We start from the raw sequence: 24,801 nt of genomic DNA, 5'->3' as shown, positions 1-24,801 counted from the left end.
GTACATATACACATTGTATAGAGCTTTGTGGTGATCTGAGCATGATGTGGCTCTAAAGTTTAAGAAATGCCCTGAGATTCTGGGGACGTGTGAGAGAAACGTGTGAAGAATGAATGAGTGACTGTGTGTGACAGGACAAAAAGGAGAGAGTGAGAGGCAGAGTTCTTTACGCAGTGGGGATACTGTATGTCAGCATGGTGTTACATTAAATTATTCAGAAGCCTTGGTTTTTTAAAGAGGAGTCGGCTGCTGGATTATGAACCCATTGAAAATAACAGAACTGTTGTGTGTTCTTCTGATTATCACAAAATGAGACACCAATTTTGGCAATAATGTTGAGTTTGGAGGACTGCTCCCCAGACTCCCAGTGGAAGAACTACTTTGAATTTGGTGATTACATCACTGTTCTCAGTCACTTCCATGCTGTGATCCAAGCTTCTATTTTGCATGATTGATCAGAGGGCAGACTCACTGTCATTATGTGCTGCTTGAGCTTCTGGATCTCTGTCAGGTTCATCTCGCTGAAGAGGTCCGACGTCGCCGCTCCCTCTGCTTTTCGACCCGGCCCTCGGCAGTCTCCGTTAGCCCTGGGCACCGGGCCCGCGGCTGTCCCTGCTCCTGTCCCGCTCTGAAGATGGCCATTACAGCTGACAGATAGGAGAAGAGTACATCTGTAAACACCAGAAATGCACTTTGATTCTCACGTACCAAGTAAGTTTGACTGCAAATCAATTTTTCGGGGGGGGGGGGGGGTTGAGGTATATGGAGTTTTCTTTCCCCCCGAGACTTCACACTATTCTCAGGGTCTGTGTTTTTCTGTCATCTGTCAAGTACATACAATTGCATTCTACTACAACTACATTATCAAATATTTTTCATGGGAAATGTAATGAAGATAACATTCACTGCCAACACAGAATGTTCATATTGAACTAATCAACAACCAACACATTTCATTGGCTTTCCTACAACATTTGCTCCCAGTAGCTAAAGCATGATTGAAGTCTTTTATGGTTCTGTTTTGGCAAAGCAAATCACTACATTTAAAGGGCAACAGTGGTGATATTCTGTAGTTTTCTTATTGTCAAAATGCACCGATCAGCCACAACATTAAAACCACTGACAGGTGAAGTGAATAACATTAATCATCTCTTTACAATACAAAGTTCTGCTGGGAAACCTTCGGGCCTGACATTCATCTGGATGTTACTTTGATACTTGGCAAATGCAAATGCACTCCCCGACGGCAGGGGCCTCCCAAAGCAGGACGGTGCTCCAACCACACCACAGAAACTGCTCAGAAGTGTCTGAAGGTACACGACAAAGAGCCCAAGGTGTTGACCTGGCCTCCAAATCCCCCAGATCCAAATCTGATCAACATCTGTGGGATGCACCAGAACAAGCCAGATGTTGGAGGCCCCACCCTGCAGCCCACAGGACCAAAAGGATCCACTGCTAATATCCCAATGCCTGTTTCCATGCCCTGACGGGTCAGAGCTGTTTTAGCGACACAAGGGGGACCTACGCTATATTATGAGGGTGGTTTTAATGTTGTGGCTGATAGGCGTATGTCCCATGTGCAGACTAAAACCAAAATGAATGTATTTTACAGGTTTACAGGTTGACAGGTTTTGTGTGTCTGCCCAACGCCTGTCATATTTTATTCCAGGAAAGGGTTACTATCCCTTCAAAACATATTTGGCAGAGCAGATTAATAGAATAGTAACTGGTTTTACTGGAGACAGGAGTGACTGTTTGTCATTATATATGTGCAACATCCACCTCGTTGGCTCTTCTGCGTTTGGGGAGAGCAAAGTGGTTGGGGTGGCGGTGCCACTGGGCGGGGCAGAGGTGAACGTCAGGTGGGCACTGCCGGTGTAGGCCACGTCACACATGCTGAGGTGGTGGACCAGCTCCCTGCGCAGGTGGTTCTTCTGCTCGCGCTCACTCTTCAGAGACTCCAGAGCCTCCTCCAGCTGGGCGTCGGAGATGTCCTTCAAACGCAGCGCGTCTTGTAACTGGCTGTTCAGCAGCTCGGTCTCCTCCTCCAGGACCTTGATCTCATGCTTCAGGCCTTCATACTCCACCTGAACCAGAGATGGAGGGACAGACAGATGAATAGGATGAAATCAAGTTCAGCTCCTCTCTCGCCTCCACACAGCCGACCAATCGTGGCATGAAGTTGGTGTTTGTGTGACAGAAAGTTGCAGAAAGTGATTTCAGTGGGATGGTGGAGAGGAGTTGGGGACAGGCATTCAGATGCTATCTGACCATCCAACAACCAGTTCAGTAGAAGCATACTGCCTCCTTAAGCCACTGAGGGGGGGTGTGACAGTGTCCGGTACATGGTTGGTGGCAAAGATACAGGGACACAACAAACAAATTTCAGTAACACTTCCAACAACCAGATCAGATTAAAGTGTTAGCAAAGAAAGTTTGATTGTTCTTTCATTGCCACAGACTCAAACACCATCATCAGCTCTCTTGATCATAGCTCTTTTTCTAGTTTGTTCATGCTGTCAGCCTCTCTCTCCATCTCTTTCTCTTTATATAATGTTGCTTTTCAAACTTCTAGTACTAAGGAAGCAGACTGAATCATTTTGTTCTTATTGCTGAAGCTACATCTAGCCCTACTCGCTAAAAACTAGCAAATTGGAAGCTAAGCTTGTAAGTCAAGGACAGATGCTTTGTTAGCAGTGGAGTTCCATCACTGGACCACTGTATGATTCTGATTCATTCTCTATTACAGGTCCATAGTCTTTATGTCCATGTGTGTCTGAATCATCTGTACCTGATTCTGTCTCAGTGTTGACACCAGTTTCTGCAGAGAGATGTTCTCCTCCTCCAGCTCTGTGTAGTCCTGGAGCAACCGCGATTCTCGGAACTTGTATTCTCTGATCTCCTCTCTCATCCGGCTTCGCTGCAGCTCCAACATCTCATTACTCTGCTGAGACAGTACAGAAAGAGAGCTGAAGCTGCACGCTGTTTATGACACAGCTAACGTGCTAACGAGCTAACGTGAGGAAACTGCACGCTCATTACAGTGCTTCCATTGGAAACCATGTGGCCATGTGCTTAAACTGATGTGGTTAAACACTTAATGTTTGTTTCCATACAACAAGACACTCTGGTATTTACTTATTGATCTGAAACTCTTAACCTAAATGTAAGAAAACTGCCACAGAAAGCATATTTGACTAAATGTTGGACCTTTCCTTTAAATTTTAAAGTAAATTGAAACCACTTGTACATGAAAGCATCCTGCTTTAAACCCCATGCAGCTGGCTCTTGTATGACATGATAATGACATCCCTAACACTGGCTCGTGTACCTCCCTGAGCTCCTGCAACAGGCTGCTCAGATGCTCGTTGTCAGCCTGGGCGTTGGAGGCGGTGGCCCGGCTGTGCTTCAGTTCTGACTGCAGCTCCAGGAGGCGGCCCATGTAGTAGGCCTCCTTGGAGGCAGACTCCTGCAGCAGCGTCTCCTCGTTGGTCTCCCCATCCTCTGCCACCTTACGCTGGGTGGAGTAGGCCTGGCCGAATGCCTGGAACAGGGGAGAAGAGGAAAGGGTGAGCTCTCTCAACATGATTAGGTGATTAATTGTCCAATGGTTTTATTCATTGATCTTGGATAAAAACACTACATTCAAATTTTAAGAAATTCCTGCCTGTGGAACCTATGAGCAACTGTTGAACAAATGATTCAAGTTGTAAAGAAATAAAATAATGGCCCATCATGAGATATCAGAGCTCAAACATACAGTATGTGTGTATTTTGTCTGAACAATTGTAAACAAATGTTATTGCCACAAATTAGGTCACGGTCATTTAATATCCAGATGTGTTTGCTAATTTTAAGACTGACATCTGTGGATGGTAAAATCAGTACAAACTCCAGCTGAGCAGCCAATCAAACCCAGAGAGTTTATTTAGTAATTTCAGTGAAGATTCAAATGTTTCCAAACATAGGAGATATGTCAGGCTGCACTTTGGGCAAACTTTTCTTATAGACATGCTTCAAGGAAGAGCTGGAACAAGCTTATGCAGAGTATATATTTAAATGTCACTGACAGAGTGGGTGTGAGGACGCACCACCCCTCTCTGCCTGTGTGATGTTCTCTCCCTGCACCTCACCTTACTAGAGTGGGAAACGTGATTTTCCAGTCTGAAAACTACTAATTAAACAAAGATGAATGTTAATGATTTGGAATTCCACACCAAAGTCACACGATAACAGCACACACAGTCATTTCACAATGATTCTTCTATAGCCTTGTTCTTATGCGGTGTTGTAACTCCTAATGTTACTGACTCTTGCTTCTCCATCACTTGTGCAGCAACAAGTAAATCTGCTGTCCATCTGCTTGAGAAAATGTCTCCTTACACATCTAATCGTGCATCAAAATATATGCAGAGCAATGCGACATTTGCACAGTGTGCATTTCAGGAAAACATGATGTGATTCAGCTTCTGGTTCTGCACATGTCTAAAATGTGGAAAAGGTTTGATGCATGTTTCAGAGCACCTCAGCACAGCCAGCCGAAGATGTGACAGGATGCAGGACAAAGCCGTGACACTGAGGCTGAGCATGTAAACAGAGGTGAGTCAGCTGCAGTGGCCTCATGATCACTGAGCTGCTTCACACAAGCAGTCCACACCCTGCTCCGCTGAACTGAAACTCAATAAAACAGCCCACACCAGGCTGAACTTAAAGGGTGGAATCTGAAGTGAGTGAAGAGAGGTAGAGAAAGAGTATGTGGGAAATTATCTCTCTTTTAAATCCTTCATTCTGCAAAGTCCAGTCAATGTGTGACTTTGCTTATAGGCATGACTACATGGCTGAATGTATAACTCTGCATTTCCCCACAGGAGCTGCAGTGTAAGTACAGTTAAACACAGCAGGGCTGTTCTCTGTCCCCTGCTCACTGATGTGTGTACGACTGTACATGCTAGGGTGTGTTTACATTAGAGATTAATGAGCCTCTGTAATATGAGGTGTAATTAAAAAGTTCCAGTACTGTTTCTGTTGTGGATGAACACAGCTCAGCATGATAAGCAGTACGTTTTTTGATATTCCATGTTACACTGCCTCGATTTCACCATGGAGCAGAAGCAACACTGTATCAAAGCCTGCGAGGATCTCTGTCAACAGACCCAGAATGACCTGATCTTCATGTCAAGGATCATCACCAGTGATGAGAGTTGGGTCTAAGGCTTCGACTCAGAGACCAAAGAGCAGTATTCACAGTGGAAGAGCTGCAGGCTCAGAGACTGAAGAAGGCATCGTCAGGTCAGGAATGTGAACCAAGAGCATGCTTCTTGTTTTCTTTAACAATCGCAGGATTGTGCACCGTGAATTTGTCCTCCAGGGTCACACTGTCAACACTGAGTTCTTCTGCACCGTTCTGAGGCGTCTGAGGGATGGCATTCAGAACAAACAACCTGAACTGTGGTTCAATGGCAACTGGGTGCTTAGAAACACAGGCCGCACCGACACAATCATTGCTGCTTCTTCCTCTTCCCCCCCAAAAAAATTCAAGCTTTTGGTGCTTGACACACTTACAGTAGTGATCCAATTGTGGCAGGAGTGCTGTGACAAGGTGGACAAGGTGACTACTTTGAAGGTGACAGCAGACAAATGAAATCAGGTGCAGTTTCTATTTGTTGCTGGTGCAGTCCCTGAACTTTTTGATAGGAATGTTGCTAATCCAAATAACAGATTAGTACTTTTGTTATAATGTGCTGCATTTAAATAATTATTTTTTTTTTTTTCTGTATAGTACACATAGTATATGCTCATGGTTAAATCCCTTTTTTCTTTTGTTCCATCAAATAACTACATGTTGTGTAAAAGAGGTTTAATTGTACTGGCTGACCCCTACAATCAGCTTCAGCAGCTGCTCAGCATCAGGTGTAGAGGTGGGGACACATTTAGAGACTAACTGGGAACATTTAGCAGTTAAAGATGTGTAACATATTTGTAACATATTAGCCACATCAACATCATGTGACAATGTGTCTCTATTATTGCACTTAAATAATATCTGTTGATGCTTTTAGCTACACAGACATAGACTTTAACAACCTGAAGCACTTATTATGTTGGAAGTAATAACAGCATGAAGCTGTATTCTTTGAATTGTGATTATGAGCTTGTCTTTCAAGCTTTCATGGCAGCTCAAAATTGTTGTATCAATGTGTCACCTATTCTAAACATTTGGAACCACATCAGTTCATGAAGCAGGAGTGCAATATGTCAAGGATATAATATGTTTTTCTGCCTTCATAACATCCCACACTAATAAAGTGGAGAGGAATCATTACTTATATATGACCTGCTGTGCAACCATATGTTCATGGTCACACTTCCTCTATACAGGCCATTACTTTGACAGAGCACACACAGAACAAAAATATGTTGTCAACATGTGGCACCATAATGGCAGGCCATCAGAGTGAAATACAGCTGATACACACATTCAACTGCCATACATCAGTGTGGAGGAGATTGGCTGTATGATTTCTAAATGAAACACTGTTACCACACCACATCCTCCACATTTTTTTCCCCAGGAAAAATCATCTAATTAAAAAATATGTGCACCCTGGAAGCTGTTATGGGCCCTGCTGCTCTCTCTCTCACACACACACACACACACACCAACACTTATTAGACACCATCTTTGAACAGAGACAGGGTTATCCCCCATATCCATGGAGCTTGAAGCTGAGGTACACTATTGTATGATTTTGTACATCACCATACTCCTCATCAGGCTCCAGTGTCCTGAATCTCTCATTCATCATGTGTTAAAAATATTTTTGATTTTCTCCAGAGCTGAAAAAAAAGTAAATATATAGTTATTGACCAAAATAGAATGAAAATATAAATTCAAAAGACTGACAGACTGCAACAAGAATTTAGTTTTTATCTGGCACTGTATTGAAAATCGCTGTGTTTGAGTGAGTGAGTGAGTGAGTGAACACTGGAGAGAGACGCTGAGAGATTAAGACTCTGTTCAGAGCTGTTTTCAACTCTGACAAATTAACATGAGATAAATTGAAAGACAAAAAAAACATGTTTGACTCTAATTTGCTGCTCTGATCCTGAGAGGACTAAACCAGATTACCATATAAGAAAACATTTGCATGCTATAATAAGTCACTCGGCCTGAGCCCAGACTGTGGAGGTGTATTCTCACAGGAGCCTATCACAGGCTCTGCTCTTCTTTGCCCACAGTCTGTATCCTCAGGATCATTTTAGATCACAAAGAGCTGTTTTCTTGAGGCTACAGACACAGTGAGATGTGATGAACTTTCAGAACACACAGCATCAATATTTGTGTAACTTGTTCATTTACTCTGTTTCTGACAAGATGTTCCATCAGTTTGTGTTAGAGAAATAACTGCTGCTGTATCAGTCAATCCCTGGTGTCCTGTTTTTGGCCTGCATCATTCTGAGCCATTTAGTGTGGTAAAACATAAACGTAGCATTAGAGATATCAGCTATAAAATTCTGAATGGATGTCTGGAAACCTGGAGTTTTATTTTATTGTTCCATTGGGAACACAGTGACTCCTGTGTGGAGCTGAGGTGTGTAGAACAAGCACTAGCTCCCTAGCTGGCAATATCATTTAGTCAGTCCACCACTAAAATATTTCAGTTACATGGGTGGATTGCTATGACTTTGGCTCAGAGGATGAATCCCACCAACTCTGATGATCCCCTGAATTGAGGTCAGATTTACATTTTGTCAAGTAAACATTCCCATCAGCCTCAGCTGTACTATGATATTAGCTCTAACATATGCTAACACATTACACTAAGATGGTAACTATAGTAAACATCACGTGCATTAACATTGTCACTATGAACAAAGCTTCGCAGTCTCCACATGTTGCTTCCACAAGAGCAGTGATTGGTCACTTTAGGGTTACTTCTACAGACATGTTTCCTGTTAGCATAATGAGCTAGAAAGCGTGTTTCCACAGTGTCATTACAGCTTATGTACAGATGTTTTCACTGTTAATAGTTTGCTGGAAACCTGTGAAATAACCAGTTAGAGGTGAATTTGTATTTGAGACATATCCTCACCCAACCTATCCAACGGTGGCTGCTAACATGACACATGTTCCAGTGAGAAACAACAGCTAGTAGCAGCAGTAATGCTAAATGAGGCTAAACACGAAGCTAGCTCCGCAGGTAGAGAGAAGTGAGCTGCGTGTGTCCGCAAACATCATCTGACAACACAAGCACAGACGCTCTCTGACGTAATTTAACGTTAGCTTAAAAAAATAACACTGTCATGCTGTTTGCCTGCACTGACACACTCATTCTAGTATATCTGCAACATTAGCATGTTCTGGATATATGCCAGATGTGTTGTATTAATGTAAAACTCATATTAGAGATAACTGCAGTGTAACCTGTGCCAATATAGGATTTAATCAATATTATTGATCAGCTACACAGGACCATGAAAAGACAGAGCTCTGACCACATCACTAGAGCTAACAGCTAATTCTGTCCTCTGCTGACAGGCAGGTTTACTTCCTGAGAAAACGAACATTTCCTGCTCATTACTTTTGCAGTTTGTGCAGTTTTAGGTGCAAAATGAACTTTTCATGTTGATCTGCTCAGTCATTTTGGAGTCCTTTTCTTTCCTCGTGGGGATTTAAAAAGGAGACGTTTTTATGCCAGAGCTCCGAGCAATTAACACAGACCCTGCATGTGGGTCAGGAGTAAAACTGCACATTTATCTCCGCTGATAAAAAAAAAAAAAAAAGTTGGAGGTGATGTGAGGTTTGAACTGGCCAGTAGCGATATGCTGCCTTTTACTGTCGCTTTGAGAGCAGTGTCCTAGTTAGCTGACACAGTGCTTTGCTGCCAACTCTGACTTCATCCTGTCTCAGACTGAAAGAGACAAGGACGAGGCCAAAACACACACACAGAGAGAGAGAGAGAGAGAGAGAGAGAGAGAGAAGACAGGGACAGAGAAACAGAGTCAGACAGGCAGAGCAGTGTCCTACTAGCCCACTGTGATAGGACACACTGACCGCACAGAACAGAGAGGAGCAGTGATACTGATAAAAGGGATTCATCATATTCTGTCATATATATAAAAACACCTACAAAACACACTTCATTTTGTCATTTTATCTCACTCTATTTCACCTTTTCTCTCACTACCATCTATTCTACTAATTCCTCTCAGGCTGTCTCCCCTGTGTCTTCAGTCGACTGCTGTCAGCATACTAATGCAGCCAGACTGAAGATTTTCCCATAAAACTGTCCCTGGCTCATTGATGCTGTGGGAACGTCTAAGACATCAGAGCGGGTTTATGGTGCAGCAGCAGCTAAGGCAGGCCAGGAGTGTGGGTTTTAAAACGGAACATTCAGTGTGTGGGAAAGTGATACCTGCTCTTGCAAAATGGTTGATGGTGTAAAATCTGCTCAAGTATTTAGTCGATTCCACACTGGCCTGCTCTGACAGATACCACCCGGGGATCATTCATTCACCACTTCATACACATCTTCAGAAAGCAGAACATGTCATCATATGAGGAAGAAATCATGTTTTACTTGTTTGCTTCATATAATGTTCACTGCACCATAGCACAGTAGCACACCGGTGTATCATGCAGCCCTTAATTGTAATTTAATCTGTCTAACTTTAGTATTTCAAGCCTCATCCTTCCAATTATCTCATTCACATTCCTGTTCTCTCACATTTCTTTTCCTTCTTTCAGCGTTCACACTTTTACTTTTACTCTCTGAGCTACATGATGTTATCAGCCTGCAGACAGACTCCAGTGACGCAGCTATGTGAAGCGCAGGCACACAAACATTACTTACATTACATTACTAATCTCCACCTAGGCCAGCTGAGCACAGTTTACATACATACACCACAGTGACTTTAAATGAGTCAGCAGACAGTTCAGCACCTCAGTAAAATGATTTTCAAAGCGTGTATAAGGATAACTTGGGTGTCATGTTTATGATTTCTAACCAACAATAAACTGTCAAAAACAATATTAAATACAAATATCAGATATATATTTCTTCATTAGGGTGGCACGGTGGTGCAGTGGTTAGCACTGTCGCAGCACAGGACCCTTAAGGATAAACAGTATAGATAATGGATGGACTCCTTCATTATAATCCACATGGCCAGTCTAATTATTTCTGAAACTATTTTGTGATGCTATGTACAATCCCTGGAGAGGAGCTCTACTCAAGGTGACAAAAAAGAGATGGGACAAAGTCATTACTTTGCAAGTCACACTGTCTGTCTGTCTGATCTACACTGACAAATGTGATCGGCTGCTGATTCAAAATCCAACCATTGCCAAAAACTGAACAGTCCGTTCGCTTTTAAATGACTTGGCAAGGATGTCAAATCACTCCAAGTCAAAGGGCGAAAGTCCAAGGTAAGGCACCAGTCATGTTGAGCTACAAGTTTTCAGATTCTTGGCTCAAGTCTGACTTCTGGCTCCAATCACGTGACTCGAGCCCACAACACTGTGACCAGCTTACACAATGGAAACAACAGACTGACTAAAGTAAACTGACATCTCACACAGAACACTCCTGTGGTTCAAGCAGAGCATTAGCTGAGAGCCATCAGCTGCTTCATCCATTTTTCACCATCAGTGGCTCATTCATCAGCTGTTTGGTAACCAGCTGACAAGTAACACCCAATCATATTCACGTGTACAGTGAAGCCATTAACACCTATTACTAATCTGCTGGTGCTGTTCTCAGTTCCTCATCCCCACATCTTATGTTCACACACACACACACACACACACACACACACACCTTTGACTAAAGCCTTTCCTTCCATGCAGGGAGTGTGATTTAAAAAGCAGGCAGACAGCAGGAGTCCACTGACCTTTCCAACCTCTGGAGACATGTCACAGTTTATACACAGGAACCTCTATCACCCACCTCTGATAGAAAGGTTTCCTACATTTTTTTAGGCCGATAACAGACAACTCCGACCATCCACTGACACTGATTCAGTTTTAGGGTGTTTTTTCTGCTTCTGCCAAATATTCTTTTTGGTTATTCGGGTGTCACAAAAATACAGGAGATGAAAATACTGCATGAGGATACTTCTGTTTACACATAACAAAACTACAGCCGCTCCGTTATCTGATTTCTCAGCAAGGCCCTGAAGGAAATAATAAGAATTATAGCCTTCATTTGTAGGAAGGGATCTTTCTCTGCGTCCTATCTCTCTCTCTCTCCACATTAGCTGTTATCTGTGTGAATGGCTCCAAGACACGTGGATCAATATAAACCCCACAGGCCGTGGGAGAACAATGTCCTGTTTAATCTGCGACCGAGAGACAAAGACAGACAAAGATGGCTAGCAGAGAGGGAGAGAAAGGAAAAACAGAGAAAGGGAATCATATGTGATGATACCTACGAGGTTCCATTTTATGGAGGCTAGGAAGAGCTGCTGCATGATGTCTCCTGTACCATGACAATGTGTTTCTTTAGCTTTAGATGATCTGTCTCTGTGCTCAGCTTTCACTGATCATGCTAACTGCCCACTTCATCCAGTTCTTTCAAATAAGCTTCTGGCATTGCTGTGCTCTGCGCTCACAACAGTAACCATCACCTGACTACAGGTTAAACCAGAGCTAATGTCAGAGCTCAGTGATGTGACTGATCCTCCATCACATTTCCTCTGTACAGTGTCAACGTACGAAATACAAGTTTTAACAGACAGTTACAGCTCATTCCAAATTGAGTCTTATTGCCATAGTTCTATCTAGCTCTTAACAAGAGTAACACAAGGACAACAGATCTGAGAACATGGTGACATCACTTAGTGACCAGAAACATCAACAGTCAGTCAGTCAGGTATTTTTTTTTCTCCTGGCAAGTTGCCTACCTTCTAGACTTCTGTACACCACATTATCAGTAACATTGCAGTGTTGCTTGTCAAATGTCCCTGAAAGTTGAATTAGGACCAGTTTATGGTCTCTCAGAGGTGAAGTTACATTTACTCTTGTTACTGTAGCAAAATCTTTTTATGTACTTCTTCTATGTACTACTTTCTGGCAGTTTCTGAACAAAACATTGCAGTAAAACCTGCTCACCTGCAGAGTTTCTCTCAGTCTCCTCCTGTTGATCCTGAGGAAGCTCCTGATACAATATCTGCATTTCCTCATTCACACACTTCATATCAAGTAACTTCACTTGCACTGCATGTTATTGAGCAAGATTTTTCAGTGTGAACCAGACATCTAAAAATGTTTTACCCTTTTTCAACTGCAAATCACTGAAACTCATGAGGCTGTTACTGTGTTGGACTATAGGTTACAATAATAATAAACTTTGATTTCATCCTCTGTTGCCAGCAGCACTTAGTCCCCATCAGGTTACAGCTGAATAAATATATTTAGATATTTACTCTCACTAATTTAAACAGTAGGATTGCAGCACTTTATCATCATCCATTAATAAAATGTCTGCTAAATGAAGAAAACACTGGATAAAATGTAACAGTCTTTTCCCACTCAGACTCTCTCACTGCTGCTGCTGCTGTGTTTTTAAGATAAATGTGCATTAATGTCACACATTCATCTCTGTAGCTCCACTGCTCTTTATTTACCCACTGCCATGCTGAATTATAGTACTGGAACTCCATCAACGATGGCTTTTTTCATTCACCACACACACACACACACACACACATAAACCAAAAACAGTTTCCCATCTCAGGGTTAGTCGGGGTTAGATTCAGAGTCTAAGCCTCAGGGGAACAGTCCCCGGGGATCTGATGGGAACTCCACAGGGGAATATCAACAACCACCGTCCTGCTGTACCAAACCTGTGCAGGCTCTTTTTGCTGTGAAATGTGTGTTTATTAGTTTTAATGTAATTTGAGTACGATTTTGCAATACTCTCTGTTTGGAGGAACATCTGTATATGACCATCTGATGTGCAGTTCAGAGCTATAAGCTGGTTTAAGCTACATTCAAACAGACATTTAGCCTGTGTCAAAACAGTGAGAATGAATGAGATGGGCTGTGTTTTTACATGCAGAGTGTGCGTCTGAACGCAGCCTTAGTCATGTATTACTTTGTTATGTCTTGTGTGATGCCTTTGTAATGCTAACAGTTTGGAATCAAAATGTTACTGTTCACATTCCTCTTCATCTCACTGCTCATGTTTCTTAACCAGTCTTTTCCTGCTGCATTTCTACATCTTACATCTCATCATGATCCTCATATAAAACTACAAAAATAAGACCTGACACTTATCCTTTGAAACTGTACATCCAGAGTCAGAGAAATCATCTGCAGTATATGGCTTTCCCTCTGATAACAACAAACTACGCCTGCTCCACAGCTCAATCCCCCCCCCTCCCTCCATGCCATTTGATCATTCACTGTAATCCTATACTGGCTAATTTTGTCACAGCCATTTCATCCCTTTGTTTGATACACTGTGATGGCTTAGATGTAAAACTACAGATAGAATGAAAACATGAGAAAGCCATTTTCAGATTTAACAGTTGAAATATGTGGATTTATTTGTCATTTTGACCACATGCACTGCAAACCTGCTCACAATATGTTAGATTTGATATCAATATTTTAAAGAGTAGTTTCCTTTCCCTGTTGTTTTGTCTTGTAGTGGAGAACAAATGTAATAGCAGATATTTCTCACTGGCCTCCTTCAGCGCCACTCTGCATCTCTTTGTTCTCCAGCTATCGCTTGTTAGGATGAGGTGAGTGTGTGTGTGTGTGTGAGGTGAGGAGAATGTGATATGTGTGTGTGTGTTGGCCTGCTGGGTGGGGAACAGCAGCACTCGTTTCATATCCAGTAAAGACTGTGCAATCCTTGTGGGAAGAGAAGGACAAAAAGAAATGATAGCCACTCTGCTCCATCCACGCCTTCCTCTCTAACCCCATCATCCCTCTTTCATTAGCCTCCTGTATTGTTTCCACAGGTGCACAGCTGCTCAGCAATATTTAGTTTACTCCCTTTACAGTCTGTGAAATTCAGGTGAAAAGAACAAGAGAGCTGGCAAGGGAGAGAAGGAGGGATGGAGGGAGGAGAAGACAATGGGAGGGGGGTGGAGGAGTACAGGCAGAGGAATAATCACATCTGATCAGTTCTTCATACCACTCCCTTGGCACATCACTGCATTGTTCACTACGTCACTCTACTCCACCTTTTCATCCAACAATAGAACACAGAGGGAACAACAAAACTACAAAAATAATACCAGAGAGGGATCATCTGATGGAGGCAGAGATGTCACCAGCCAACCATCCAGTCACTGGTGGTCAATAAAATCTAGCTCTACCCTGAACTCACACAGTGCAAACATTTAAAAATGGAATGTTGTGTTCACCATCATGACCTCATACTTGAATGAATAATTCACCACTTTCTTCTGCTCCCTGTATGTGTGTGTGTGTGTGTGTGTGGCACATACAGATGCAGATACAGACATGCATTTTTCAGACATCGAAGTCTGCTGTTAAGTGCTCCTGAGCATGAGGCTGTCACATTCAGAACTGGCGGAGAGGACGAGGTAGAGACTAGACATCCAGAGTCTGTCTGAGGCGCACACGGCGCAGGAAGTGGACAAAATACCTGGTACAACTACATTAACATAATCAAATACAACACAACTACAAACTACAGCATCAAAAATGACCCTGACGTTGAATCAATCCTGTTTGACACATCTCGACTTCACCTTGACTCACACATTCTTATTCTTTGCTGCCATCGTGGTTTTTCTTCCCCAGTATCAACAGAGGATCAGGATCCATAAACTCACTCCATCCTAAAACCTGCTGAGTGATGGAGATAGAAAACTGACTTGGAGTCAGTGTCTGGTAATACCAAGCCGTGCAGGGAGGTGTCTCTTTGGCTGTGAGGAGTAACAGAGCGTCCCTGGGGGTCACCCGGACCTGTTCTGTTTTTATCCTCGACAGCTGCACTGATGCACTCTCTGCATTTTGTGTCACACCCCCCCAGACACATCCCCTCCCTGTGGAACCACTCTCTGCCTTTTGTGAGCTGTTTTACCACGAGCTCTCATTGTGGCCGGAGATCAGCAAAACAAGAGCTATTACATCTGAAAAAACAGCACTGATTTGTACCAGTCTGGACTTTTATTGACTAAACCAACCGTTAACCCAAACTAACCCCCCCTGCTTCATGTATTCCAGTGCTGCTGTAGATAACTGTACTGGTGGTGTACTGTACATCACGCTATTCACAGGGTTTAGACTAAATACAACGACCTCCCTGAGCTGGAAATCAGAGCATCAGTTACTGATGTCATCAGGTGACAGGTTTTAGAATTGATTCACTGACAAAGAATAAATGACTGGCTCCAGCATTTCAGTTTCTATTCACTGCACTCTATCTAACTGACAACTGCGTGTTCATTATTGTTACGACCAAGCGACCTGTGTGGTCTTTTAGGTTGGAGGACTTGTTGTTACAAGGACAACACAATCTGTTGGTCCTCAGCAGTATCAGTCTGTTGTAGGGTTGCAAGTTGGAAACTTTCCAAGGGAATTAACGGGAATAAACTGGGAATTTGCTAAATTGAAGGTTAGCCTATAACAGGGAACTAAAATGCAGTTTAAAAAAAAAAAAACATCTAGCAACATAATCTTGATTAAAACAACCAGATTTAATGTAAATTCAGTTGAATTTCTCCCCTGCACTGTGCACACACATCACACACACAGATCATGTCTAGAATCCTGCTCACTACAGCCACACTACTGCATCTGAGCCCACAGACTACATCCAGTCAAGACACTGGGGTAAACATATTTAAATATATGGTATTAAAGTTTAGTGAGCAAAAAAAATAAAGGTGTTTATAGAGTAGGCAGTAGCAAGCTCGTAGCTACTTTCATTTTACATTTTGAATGGGGCTGTTGTTTATTTTATTCAACATCATTTGTTCAACTCACAAATAAATCAAAGTCAAAAATGTCATTTTCAAAATTTGTATTAGTTTGCATGTATGCTTATGACAAAACTGTTTAGAAAATGTTTATATTTTTGTTTGGTTATGATACAGTTTTTATAAATTACCTCAGATTTCCAGTTAATTCCCACTAATTCCCACAGAAATATTTCCTAAATCCCCCCCACCTAACCTCTCATGGAAAGTTTCCAGAGAATTTCCAGACATTTACTGGAAAATTTCCACACCTTAACAACCCCCGTCTACAGGCAGAATGGCAGTGGAAATGTTTTTTGGACCTTCAATACCAGTTACTTTGTCCTGCAGAACAAAGTTTGAAGCTCTGATTTAATTCCAACACTTAAAAGCGCTTTAAATCAATGTATTAAACCAGTGTTATTTACACTGTTTTTTTCTGCCTAACATCATGGATGTCTATGAAACTGCACTAAAACATTTGAAAATAATCCTGGTTTCCACACAGATGAGATAACGTCCATGTCGGTCTGATAAAAAAAAAAAAACATACAAAGATACTGAAATCCATCTCACTCTGCATCATTTGTGCAGCACACCTGAGCTGGCACTGAGCCTGATTACAACCAGTGCAGAGTGTAGATGAAGCTCACTGTACAAATCAATGTGATGGACTCCTGTTGAGCTAATTAGCAGAGAGCTGTGGCTAGCTCTTTACAGCCCAGTGTGGAGCTGTGTGAGGTTTCTTCTTCCTGCTGCAAAGCCTCCGATTATTACATTAAACCAGCCAGCCCATGTCACCCAATTAGCTAATGCACATGACAACAACTTAATGCCTGAAGGCTGAGGGTGAAAGCATTCTGTTTGAGCTTCTCTGTGCTGCTTTGGAACACAATGTCTTTTTTAGCTGTCCTATAACTGGCCTTATAAATCTTGCCAATAAGTTGAGACAGCTGCCTGTTTGTGAACAATCTGACTGTTTCAAGATTTTTTTTTTGGAAAGAAAAACTTCAAGAAAAATATTAAATTACTGTGGTGAACAAAAACAAATGTCAAATATAACTGCTTCATCCACAAAAAAAAAAAAGAACTGTTAAAATGAAAACTCAAAACATGAAAGATGGAGGAATGGACAAATTACCTGATCACAAATGTATCTGTAGCTCCTGACTATTAAAACAGCATCTTCTCAACCTGTTGCACCAATAGATAATGCTTTACATTTCCATAATGTTCTGTCTGTGCCAGAAATGTTTGTCAATGTCAGATTTATGGACTAAATTCATCTACAGTAAGACTGAAAAGTCACACAGGCCTGCAGGCTGACATTCAGAAAGTGGTAAGTTAACTTTAATGTAGCAATATCAACTGTAACAACCTTACAATCGGCTAACAAAAGCACTCATTCATAGGAATGATATCAATATATATGATATCAATCATTTAAATCTTCCTCTAGATATTTACTAAAGGAATATCAGTGCATTAATGCTATCAGCATTCAGCTGTTTGTCTCAGGCTAAACGCATGTGAACAGGATTTAGTGAGCAAATGATTAAATCAATCAAGAACAGCTGTGAATCACAGTCCTCTGCAGTTATGATGAGAACCTTCTGCAGAATACGTTAGTGGAAACATCACTCCTTCGAATTTCACAAAGAAGAACAAGAACACCTCTGATACAGTACAGTAAACTTTAACCACCTGTAGATCCCCCACGATGCCTCTGTGCTCTGAGAACAATGCAGCTCCTATTTCTGCTTAACATTATTTTTTAATGGCTCCCAACTTTTATTAAGATCAGTGTGACATGTTTGTGTGATCATAGTTTCTTTTCAATTATTCTTAAGTCATACATTTATTTGTGTGATGCTTTCATCCCATTGCACTGCGACTGGTTTAAGTGGGCTGTGTTTTCCTTCTGATTTCAGCACAGCGAAGACACCATGAGTTTTGAAAAAATCGATCTATTTCTAATTACTACTCTCTATCAGAGCGAATGAGAGAACATAAACACAACGATTGCATGGATAGAGTCTCGTATACGATGATACAAAGCCGGTAAATTATACTGTGAATGGAGTTTGACTTTCCTTTTCATGTCCATGAAATAATAATGTTTCTGTGGACCATGCAATTCAGTGTTGAAAGTATGCTACAGTGAATCATTTATAAAAGAAACTATTTATATCTCTTTAGATCTGCACTCAGTGGCCTGACTTTCAGCTGCGCTCAGAGTCAAGTTCTAACAGAGAGGGCTGACGTGTCTGCTCAGTGTTATGCTGATGATACCCAGCTGTATGTGTCTATAAAGGCTGACAATACCTCTCAAATTAGGGAACTAGAGCTCTGCTTGTCTTCTGTGAAAAGCTGGATGTCTCATAACTTCCTGCTTCTTAACTCAGACAAAACTGAAATGCTGGTTATTGGCCCGGCGAGATATAGACACCAGTTCGATCAAGTAACTATATCCCTTGACAACTAGTGTGATTCTGTCTCTTCTTTGTATGGCTAGACTTGATTATTATAATGTTTTGCTTTCGGGACTATCGCGTGCTGTATGTAGCTGTACATAAATGCATGTTTGCAATGACAGCAGTATGGGTATAGAGATGAACTGTTTACTTTGGTCCATGCTGACATTAACCAAACTAATAACTTTGGTGATCAGTTGAATTATTGAAAACCATCATGAGGTCAAAATATGAATTAGTCCAATATTACGGTACAATCCCATCAGCCTCAGCTGTTCTTTGTATTTAGAACTAACTATCAAATGTTATAATGCAAACATGTGAAAGGCTCATGACAAACATTCACGGTTACAGCTCCTATGAAGCCTCTGTGTGCTACTGAAGTTAGCAAAGGAGAAGTTACAGCAGCAGCTGGATTCTGTGGGTTTTCCATTGTCAGATTTATCTTTTCATTCCGTGACAGACATACAGTACTGACATTCACTGCAGCAGCACAAACAGTTCCATTAACTCCCCCTATTAATTTCAGTACAGCTGCAGTTGGTCCAGTTAAACACTGGTTTCAGCTTTGCATTCACCAGTTTTTGCAGTTTCTATTGCATCTAATGTCAGTCCATCAGACAAACAGGAAAAAGACTGCTGTCCACTGTTGTCTGCATCGTTCATTTAATAAATAAAATCAAATCAGCAATGTAAAATTGTGCAATTCGGACAGTTTCATTTTTGAAAAGGCTTCAGTTTGGCACGAGCTGCTGCGCAGATTATCTTGTACACTGAAGACAAACCTTATTTATTTTCATCTTTTACACCAGTTCTCCTCGTGTAATATAAATTAGCATTTCATCCAAGTCAGTCCACACAACGGATGATCTGACAGGCAGGAAAGCAGCAGTCTACTTTAAATCAGTGATAGTTCACCATTAAGTGCCACGCAGCTCAGAAGTCTTTGAGAACTAAATCTCAGTTGTCTTTCAGAGAAACTAATAATAAGCTAATTTGGTGAGGTATTAGCTCTCTCATCAGTGTAACCATTTTCCCCAGACAGCATGCCTTGTCACAGAGAGGATCGATAGCGGTCAAAGGAGCTAAAATGAGAGGTATTGAGTTAGCGAGGCTGGAATGGAGACTAGCAGATGGATAGAGTCTGTGGGATAGAGTTTACAGAGAGTGAAGAGAAATGTGAAAGGTGAAAATGATCAAGGGTCTTCTGAAAGCAACATTTTGCTGTGTTAGCCTCAGAGCGTGCCCTTATATTAAACCAAGGTCATCTCAGTCTGATGTTAAAGAAACAGGCACCACCAGTAACTGGAGGCAGAAAATACAGCTTCTGGCAGCGAGGTGTGGCTGAGCTGACAAATGGTCCAGCTGCTTAAAATGAAACAAACTTGTCCCCAGTTTGACGTTTTAATATAAAAATAACTGCTTCAGAAAAACACCTGACTGGTTTGAATATTAGTTTCAGTGAGGAAGACCAGGTTTTGAATGAACTGGTTCTGACACTGTACATAATGTTAGAGTTTGTTTCTGTCACTGTAAACTGAATGGATTTGGTTGCTGGAGTACTGGTCGAACAAAACAAGCAGTTTAAAGACTGCACCTTGAGGTCTTGCAGATTGAGATGGACATTTTACCCAAGGTTTTGACAAGCTGAACTATTAACTGCATAATCCAAAAATTAAATAACAGATTAATCAGTGTTTGAAATAATCATTACTTCCAGCCCTAAACAAGCTAACTGCTCAGTCAGACTGTTTAAACTCTATCTGGCAGGAAAACTGACAGTAAATCTGCATTAATCCCTCACTGACAGAACAACACGCCAAACAACGTGGATGTTTGGAGCAGAATGTTTGACTAATAATGTTACTGTTCATTTTCGTTTTCTCTTACAGTTTAGTTTGTTTATCCTGTTGGTTTGTTTACAACCTGCTTGTGTTACACTGACGTTGCCATGTTCCCAGATCTCAGCGATTAACTTGGTGAGCGCAATGTCGTCATTAATGATAGAAATTATGGCCAGACCTGCAAAACCAAGACCCGGGTTATAATAAACCAGAGTCACACACAGCTGAGCTACTAAGTTCCCAACAGTGCAGCTTATGGTTGCACTGAGAAGCTTCCAACAACGAGTGTGTTCAAGGATCATTACTCTGGTATTTACTCCTACAGACTACTGCTGTCAATAACAATGTGCCCATAGTGGAAAATTAACTGTTGACACATCATATGTATGCAGGCACACACACACACACACACACACACACTGACCTTCAGGATGTAACTGCACAGTCAGCTTGCCAGTCCCAACTCCAGTCTGTATTACAGCTAACAAACTGGTGAATGAGTGTTGCCATATATCACCCTACATGTTGGAAAATGCTGCTGTCTGATGCAAATCGATCAGAAAAATGAGTCGATCACATGTCAGGCATTAGCTGTGTTATTAGCTGAGATTGATTATCAGACTCGGTGGTGGTAAATCACCTCCCGAGACCAGAAGTGGAACATAATACTATGCGAAATTACAACAGCATCATTGGGTGTAATGCCATATCTTTAGGTCACGGCGGAGGTTTGGGAATTAACACAGCCTGGCAGTTACAACACTGATTTTACTGACAAGATTTAAGTGTCTCCCCTGCCAAAGTCTGCTGGCAAATACCAGCCTGAGTCATTAACTAGCTCACAGTTGCTACAAATACTCTGTAGATACAATAAAGAACTGACTGCAAAATACAGTGTCGCCTGCAATTCCTCTATCACACACATGGCAACATGCACTATAACAGTATGTGTTATGATTTCATGTTCCTCTGGAAAAATGGCCAACACCTACATCAAGCGCTGCATTAATCAATATTTTTATATACATAATGGATCAAATGACTATGTGTAACGTAAAGTTAGTGACTTATAAGCACTTCTGCAGACTTATTTAGCCTCTTTAGTTCATTGTTTTGGTCATGTGGCTCACAAACCCCACACTCATCAACCTGGCTCCCAGGAGCTTCTTAACGCACCAGGCGGCTGTTACTACCCTAACAACCCACTCCACATTACCTGGCCAGCAGCGAACAGCAGGCATACCTGCACAGTTAGAGACTGGCTGGTGAAGACAGAGGAACATTTAGCAACTACAGACAGAATCAGTGGATGTCCAGAAACATGTCTCATAATGAATGGTAAAGTTGTTCTGGTGTTTGCTGGTCAGTTGCATAGGCAAGTGTTTATTAACAGATATGCAATAACAACTTTATCAGGTGCTATGTTAGTGTTGTGGTTACAGCTTGCTGTGCTGTCCCAAAGTGGCCAGAAAAATAAGTTAGGCTGCTTTACACAGAATGATGACAAACAGATCTCACTGAGGAAGCTGACTGTGTGGCTAGCTTCACCTATAAAGGGGATCTAGAGCAAAGATGAGCTGCAGGTTATGGCACAAAAAAATACCTAATATGCTCTGTGCTTTGTATTTTGTGGCAGTTTAACTAAATATGAAGCATGCAGGGACAACAAGTAGATTCAATGGCCCTTCTACAAAACAGGGTCACGAGTCTGTGTCTGATATGAACTTTCACTCACCTGTCAAAGTGACAAGGAAGAGTACAGGTCCAGTTACAGTGGGGCATAGTTTAAGTCAAGAAAATGAATAAAGTCCTTACTGACATCCCATGATAAAGTCATCAGTCACAGTCAGACTTTTTCAGGAGTCATCTGAATATTGTGAGCTATTAAGCACTGAGTGATTAGGAATAATTTTAAGACATAAGATACCAGAGAACATGACATTTACATCAGAGCAGAGGAAAAACTAATCAAACATAAGGATATAAACAATGCAGACATTTCCCTGATAGCAGAGAATAGTCTTCTTCTACTTCCATAGCAGTAGAGTAAGTTGGCTACATTATATCTACACTCTAAAAGTTGTATTGGCTCTGTTTAAGTCCCAGTGTTATGAGCTGGGCCTCTCTATTGTTAGCTGTCCAGCAGGTGTAGGCTAACCACAGGTAGCCACTGAGTTTACATTACATCACACGGAGCCGTGTAATAAACAGTATGAATCCATATACATGTAAATCAACACAACACACTGATTTTCCTTTAACTTATTAATGAAGTGTTAACGTTGTTAATGTATCTGGGGATTATATTTAGTGAATCAATCATCAAAGGTATCATAACCAACAGTGCTTCACTTTTTCGAGTAACGAAGCATACCCCTGCTGAGCCCACCTCCTGCAGCTGCTCCAGCTCCAACCTCAGCGCCTCCTGCTCGGCCTCCAGGTCGGCGTACTGCTGCTTAAGGCTCTGGTTTTCCTCCAGAACCACCAAGCCGCACTCCGCCGCCCGGATCTTCTCGCGGTTGGCCTCCGCCAGCTCCCGGGTCAGGCGCTCCACCTCGGCCCGGCACTGCTCCACCGTGTCCCCGCATCCTGCTCCACCGGCGGCCATCGCCCCGCTCCCTCCCTCTGCCCTCTCCTCCCTGCGTCGGAGGAGCGGAGAGCCTCGCCAGAGGGAGAAACAACTGAGGTAGACAACAAACCCCACCGCCTCCCCTCAGAGGAATCACAGCGCTGCTTCAAATCTCATGTAAAAACACAACAAGAAACATCCGTTAATATCCACGAAGCTCTGTCATCTCCAGAGAAAGCAGCAGCCTAGTCTGCTGCCATGTGATGCTCTAAATGATGCAGCTTCTCTTCATCCGCTGCCCGCATCCTTCTCCCCTCCCTCTGCTCTGTTTTTCTGCTTATTCACCGGCATCAGGACGCCATCTCTGCCCGCTGCCGTGAAGCAAGGCACACTCTCCGCTCTGTGTCATCCTGCTGCAGCCTCACAGTGGTTGCATCCTCAGACTGGATCACAGCTCTGCCTCATCAGGAGGATCAGGAGCTGTCTGCGCCCTCTGGAGATCAGACTCATCACTAGACAGGTTTATCTTCACTTCTACGCCCAGTTTTCTTTCGAAGCCATTTTAACATTTGTCATATTTTCATGTTTTTAAGTTTTAATTGGTTAATGACAAACTTGAAATGAATAAACCAGGCTCCTTTAAGACACAGGAAGTCCAAAGTAAGGGGCTCCCAATAGTCTGTCTAGTCTAGTTCTAGGCCTATATTTATGTTGAAATTGTTCATCTTACATTATGTTACTCTTTTTTTCAACCTGGGAAAAATATTGCATACATTAGGGAAGTTCCCAAACAACAAAATCAATATCATTTCATATGGGCACAAAATGCAGAACATATGAACATACTTAATATTATAACTTCAAATTATTAAAATGGAGGGAAAAGATATTATTCAGTAATAAATATCCTGTCATCCCTGGGACTTTGGGGCTACTGACTGAATGTAAGTAGGCTACATTCAGTATGTCAGTTTCAGAGTATGGTATCTCAGTTATATAGTGGGTTAAGGTGGAGACGGTTGCAAGAAGGAACAGTTAATTCCTCCAAATAGCTTCTTTTTAATGTAAAGTTTGAATTTGATTTAACAGAAAATTATTTAAATTAGAATTTAATTAACACTGACATAAGGCAGGACTCCTCTATGCACAACAAACACAACAAATTAACAGCAGTTTTCACAGATGTCCAGGAGGCCACATTGTTTGTAAAACAGTTCAAATACTCAGACTAATATGACTAACATGGTAAAAATAAAAACTAATTGTTACAGTTTTAATGTATTTTAATGGGTGTTACAACCATTCCTAGAGACCTTTGCGGCTAACATGAGGTCAGCTGTGACATCTGTCTTCTACTCTTCAAATGCAAACTCTGAGCTGATTATCATGGCTTTCATGATGTAGGTAATAAGATGGAAGCTATGAGTTTCAAATATTACATTTGTGTTTGTCTAGAGTAAATACTCACAGAGTGATTTACAGCTGTCCCCACCCTACCCTACACTTACACTACACTGTACTTCACACTTCTGATAGTTCAGTTTACAGGAAAATTACAGGAAAATTCCTACATGTAAATACAGAAAACTAGGAAGATAAAGAAGAAAATATACAAACCTGGGACAATGGTTACACTTACAAGTTAATTATTTTTAAATAAAATGCAAGAGTGAAAGACAAATACATCTGAGGATCAACACTCTATTATTTCTTAAATCAAATGTGATTTATCAGTGTCAGGTATTGCAAGTCCTGCAGGGGGCAGACATACTCTGCAGGTGCGTTTATCTTCACATGACGCACTTGAAGAAGCTACTGTCTAGCCTTCAAAATAAAAGCAAGAATAGGTTTTTAAAAATGACTTGCCATAAACTTCATATAGCACCGATTTATATTGCATTGTATCTTTATAGTTAAACTTGTTGTGTTGAGCAGCTGTTAGCTCATCCAGGCCAAAGTAGGAACCAGT

The 24,801-nt window shown here is 41.7% G+C and overlaps 1 protein-coding gene across 2 annotated transcripts in view; it reads right to left on the bottom strand.

Annotated features, from left to right (window-relative positions):
* LOC108897532 (protein bicaudal D homolog 1) overlaps positions 1 to 23,558 on the bottom strand; it is a 35,897-nt gene extending 12,339 nt beyond the window's left edge. The window contains exons 1-5 of one of the 2 annotated variants that reach the window (XM_051077718.1): positions 22,653 to 23,558; positions 3,332 to 3,544; positions 2,792 to 2,944; positions 1,783 to 2,087; positions 473 to 671 (exon numbers count right to left, since the gene is read on the bottom strand). In XM_051077718.1, the coding sequence (XP_050933675.1) occupies positions 473 to 671; positions 1,783 to 2,087; positions 2,792 to 2,944; positions 3,332 to 3,544; positions 22,653 to 22,871 (1,089 nt within the window). In that variant the 5' untranslated portion in view covers positions 22,872 to 23,558. The remainder of the gene's footprint in view (positions 1 to 472; positions 672 to 1,782; positions 2,088 to 2,791; positions 2,945 to 3,331; positions 3,545 to 22,652) is intronic. The other variant, XM_051077717.1, reaches the window with a different exon arrangement.
* Positions 23,559 to 24,801: the final 1,243 nt, after the last annotated feature.

The sequence above is a fragment of the Lates calcarifer genome, linkage group LG18, assembly GCF_001640805.2.
Source record: "Lates calcarifer isolate ASB-BC8 linkage group LG18, TLL_Latcal_v3, whole genome shotgun sequence".
Lineage (NCBI taxonomy): Eukaryota > Metazoa > Chordata > Actinopteri > Centropomidae > Lates > Lates calcarifer.
This window is presented reverse-complemented; position numbering and strand designations above follow the sequence as displayed.